The 3,747-nt window shown below is 42.6% G+C and overlaps 1 protein-coding gene across 2 annotated transcripts; it reads right to left on the bottom strand.

Annotated features, from left to right (window-relative positions):
• Window positions 1-453: 453 nt before the first annotated feature.
• Window positions 454-2,556, bottom strand: LOC141511441 (TAR DNA-binding protein 43-like). Of its 2 annotated transcripts, XM_074220627.1 has the most exons (2): window positions 1,647-2,556; window positions 454-701 (listed from the first exon to the last, which is right to left on the bottom strand). In XM_074220627.1, exons 1-2 carry the CDS (start codon window positions 2,485-2,487, stop codon window positions 646-648), a joined length of 897 nt encoding a protein of 298 aa, XP_074076728.1. In that variant the 5' UTR covers window positions 2,488-2,556; the 3' UTR covers window positions 454-645. The 2 variants fall into 2 exon arrangements, with proteins under 2 accessions (XP_074076728.1, XP_074076725.1); XM_074220624.1 differs by lacking the exon at window positions 454-701 and having other exon boundaries at window positions 804-2,556.
• Between the last annotated feature and the right edge of the window lie 1,191 nt (window positions 2,557-3,747).

The raw sequence follows: 3,747 nt of genomic DNA, 5'->3' as shown, positions 1-3,747 counted from the left end.
ACCCTGAGCTCACTGGTGGACTCTGCTTCAAAGAAACCCTGCAAAGCACACCACAAGCTCAGTCAATGTTCCCAGTCACAGCCCCCATCATCTTCAGGTCACATTACCACACTTACATATCATTAACAGAAAAGAACACACACCATACAGCATTCACAGCAGTTGACATAAGGGAGAAAATACAAATAATTCATTTCACTTAACACATTCAACTAGTTGGTTAACTAGGAAGAGAACTCACTTAAAAGTCTTCCAACACATGTGGATGTCCTTTGAATGCAAGAAACATCCCGTACATTACTGGCTATCATTGCTCTCCGCACTCTCACCAAAGCCACAGGATTGAGAGACACATCTCGCGCCAAGTTCAATGCACCACCGAGTCTCTGCACGCACTCCGCTCTCTCCTGTTTCTCGCTCATACCATCCTCTCATGCCATCAATCTCACACAAGTTTTCAGAAGTTCAAACAGCCTTCTGGTTCCATATCACAGCCTCGCGTTCATAGCGTTGATACGACTCCATGAAATAAAGAGGAGCGGATAAAAATGGGACACCCACCGTCAGAGAGGCAGCATGTGCAGGGCGAGGAAGGATTCTTGGATGAGAAAGCGTGTAGACAGGAATGTCCCTACGGCGGAATGGTTACAGCACTACTTTCAAGGAAGTGCTTCTTCCATAAACATTTGAAATGAGATGAACTGCAGAGATTAAATGAAGCCTTCATATCGTATTTTAGTACATGAGGAGAGACAGGGTTAAAAAACAAAACAAAAAATAAAATGAAAAAAAAATACCAACAGCATGACACTGTGTTCTCCAGATTGGAGTTTTCCAAGGAAAAATCTGCATGGTGGGGATCAAATTAAAACAAGGAGAATGCAGTTCAGACTAATGGTTTCCATTTTGAACATGCAAAGAAATTCACTTGACGAGAAGTCCAGGGATAGAATATCACAGGAGAAATCGTTTTTATAATCAATTGTAGTGTGTGTTAGTTTACCCATCAGGCAAATAGCAGTTCACTTTCAAACCATTCAGTATTTCAACCCTTTACGTAACAAAACTTATAAAATTCCTTTTAATTTTTTTTCTCTTTTCCTAAAGAAAAATGTCAAAAATACTGCTGAATATACTGCACACGGAACAAACTGATTCTGAAAATTTTAGTACATCTGTATTTTACAATATACTTACCATGAGTTTAGAAAAATTAAATTCCCACCATAGTATCAGAGCTGTCTACATTCCCTAACCTGATGATTTGGAATCCATGCTTGAACCAAAGCCTCCATTGAACCCGCTGCCTGACCCTGCATTGGATGCTGAACCCCAACCAATCGCTGCACCAGAGTTAGAACCACTATATGAGTTATTCCCAGAACCAAACGCCTGGTTGGGTTCCCTCTGCATATTGCCCTGGCTTTGGTTGTTGCCTGATGGACCCGACTGGTTCTGTTGACTAGCCAGCATGCCCATCATGCCCCAGCTGCTCTGTAGTGCTGCCTGGGTGGCAGCCATCATAGCAGGGTTGATGCTGAATGCTCCAAAATTCATCCCTCCACCCATATTACTGCCTTGGTTGTTTCCCAAACCAGCTCCACCCCCTCTACTGTAACCAAACCCACCCTGATTTCCAAAGCCACCTGGATTACCACCAAATCTTCCACTTCTTTCTAACTGCCTATTGCTATTGTGCTTAGGTTCAGCATTGGGTATATGTACACTGATGCCTTTAATGATCAAGTCCTCTCCACAAAGAGACTGGGCAACCTGATCATCTGCAAAGGTAACAAAGGCAAAGGCCCTGAATGGTTTGGGAATGAAGACATCTAGCACTTCTCCATATTGGCAAAAAAACTGCCGCAATTCATCAGCTGTCATGTCCTCTGTACAATGTCCGACAAACACCTTTCTGCTTCTCAAAGGTTCATCTGGGCTTTGCTTGGAATTAGGAAGTTTACAGTCACACCACAGACCATCTATCATATGGTGCTGTGACATCACTTTTACTTGTGTTTCATACTCGGTGAAACGAACAAACCCAAATCCCTTTGAATGACCAGTTTTAATGTCTTTTTTGACCTGCACCATAAGGACTTCTCCAAAAGTGCTGAAATATTCTTTTAAATCCTGCTCAGTTGTTTTCCAGGGAAGACCTAAGACTATTAAATCAGAAGTCTTCTGCACAGCTCTTTTCACTTTGACTGCTGATGAGGCATCGGTTTCATCCATTTTCCTTTTGTTATCTTTTGGATAATTGACAACATAGACCAGGTTTCCCCAGCCGGCATCGGGAGCGTGCAGGATCCCCTCTACCAGCCTCACGCCCCTCATGCACTGGGACACCGGGTTGCGGTAGCGGAGCCCACATGCTCCTGGGAACTGGGCTGTCACCGTGGACAGCAGCACCGTCCCATCATCTTCGGAGGGGATCTCGATGGGCTCGTCGTTCTCGTCTTCCGTTACCCGAATGTATTCGGACATCTTTACTTAAGGCTTCCGCGCGGCCGCCGCTGGGCCCCGGACAGGCGAGCGAGTGGAACACGGGCCGGCCCTGGCAGCGCCGCCGACTCCGCCACCTTCCTTTATTTTTAATTGCTTTTTGAATTTTATAATTTTTCCCCCAATCTTGCTTCCCTCCCCCACCCCCACAGAAGGCAGTATGATAGTCTTTACATTGTTTCTATGCTATACACTGATCAAAACTGAATGTGTTGAGAGAGAAATCATATCCTTAAGGAAAAAATAAAACATAAGAGATAGCAAAATTACATAAAAAGATAGCTTTTTTTTAAAAAAAATTAAAGGTAATAGTCTTTGGTCTTTGTTTGAACTCCACAATTCTTTCTTTGGATACAGATGATATGGGGGCAGCTAGGCAGTGTAGTGGATAGAGCACCAACCCTGAAGTCATGAGGACCTGAGTTCAAATCTAGCCTCAGACACTTAATAATTACCTAGCTGTGTGGCCTTGGGCAAGTCACTTAACCCCATTGCCTTGCAAAAACCTAAAAAAAAAATTAAAAATTGGATACAGATTGTATTCTCCAATGTAGATACCCTAAAACTGACCCTGATTGTTGCACTAATGGAATGAGCAAGTCCATTAAAATTGATCATCACTCCCATGTTGCTATTATGGTGTACAATATTCTTCTGGTTCTGCTCATCTCTAGGCATCAGTTCATGCAAATCCCTCCAGGCTTCTCTGAATTCCCATCCCCCCGGTTTCTAATAGAACAATAGTGTTCCATAGCATACATACACCACAATTTGTTCAGCCATTCCCCAATTGATGGACATTCACTCAATTTCCAATTCTTTGTCACCACAAATAGAACTGCTAAGAACATTTTTGTACAAGTGATGTTTTTAACCCTTTTTCATGATCTCTTCAGGGTATAGACCCAGTGGTGGTATTGCTGGATCAAAGGATATGCACATTTTTGTTGCCCTTTGGGTGTAGTTCCAAATTGCTCTCCAGAAAGAGTGGATGAGTCTCCACCAACAATGTACTAGTGTCCCAGATTTCCCACATCCTTTCCAACATTGATCACTGTCCTTTCTGGTCATATTGGCTAGTCTGAGAGGTGTGAGGTAATACTTCAGAGATGCTTTAATTTGTATTTATCTAATCAATAATGATTTAGAGATATTTTTCGTATTTTCATATGACTATGGATCACTTTGATTTTCTCATCTGTAAATTGTGTCTACATATCCTTTGACCATTTGTCAATTGGG

Source organism: Macrotis lagotis, chromosome 2, assembly GCF_037893015.1.
Source record: "Macrotis lagotis isolate mMagLag1 chromosome 2, bilby.v1.9.chrom.fasta, whole genome shotgun sequence".
Classification (NCBI taxonomy): domain Eukaryota; kingdom Metazoa; phylum Chordata; class Mammalia; order Peramelemorphia; family Peramelidae; genus Macrotis; species Macrotis lagotis.
This window is presented reverse-complemented; position numbering and strand designations above follow the sequence as displayed.

Bases quoted from the DNA above. Each gene is read 5' to 3' on its own strand.
- LOC141511441 (XM_074220624.1), bottom strand. From the start codon at position 2,487: ATGTCCGAATACATTCGGGTAACGGAAGACGAGAACGACGAGCCCATC.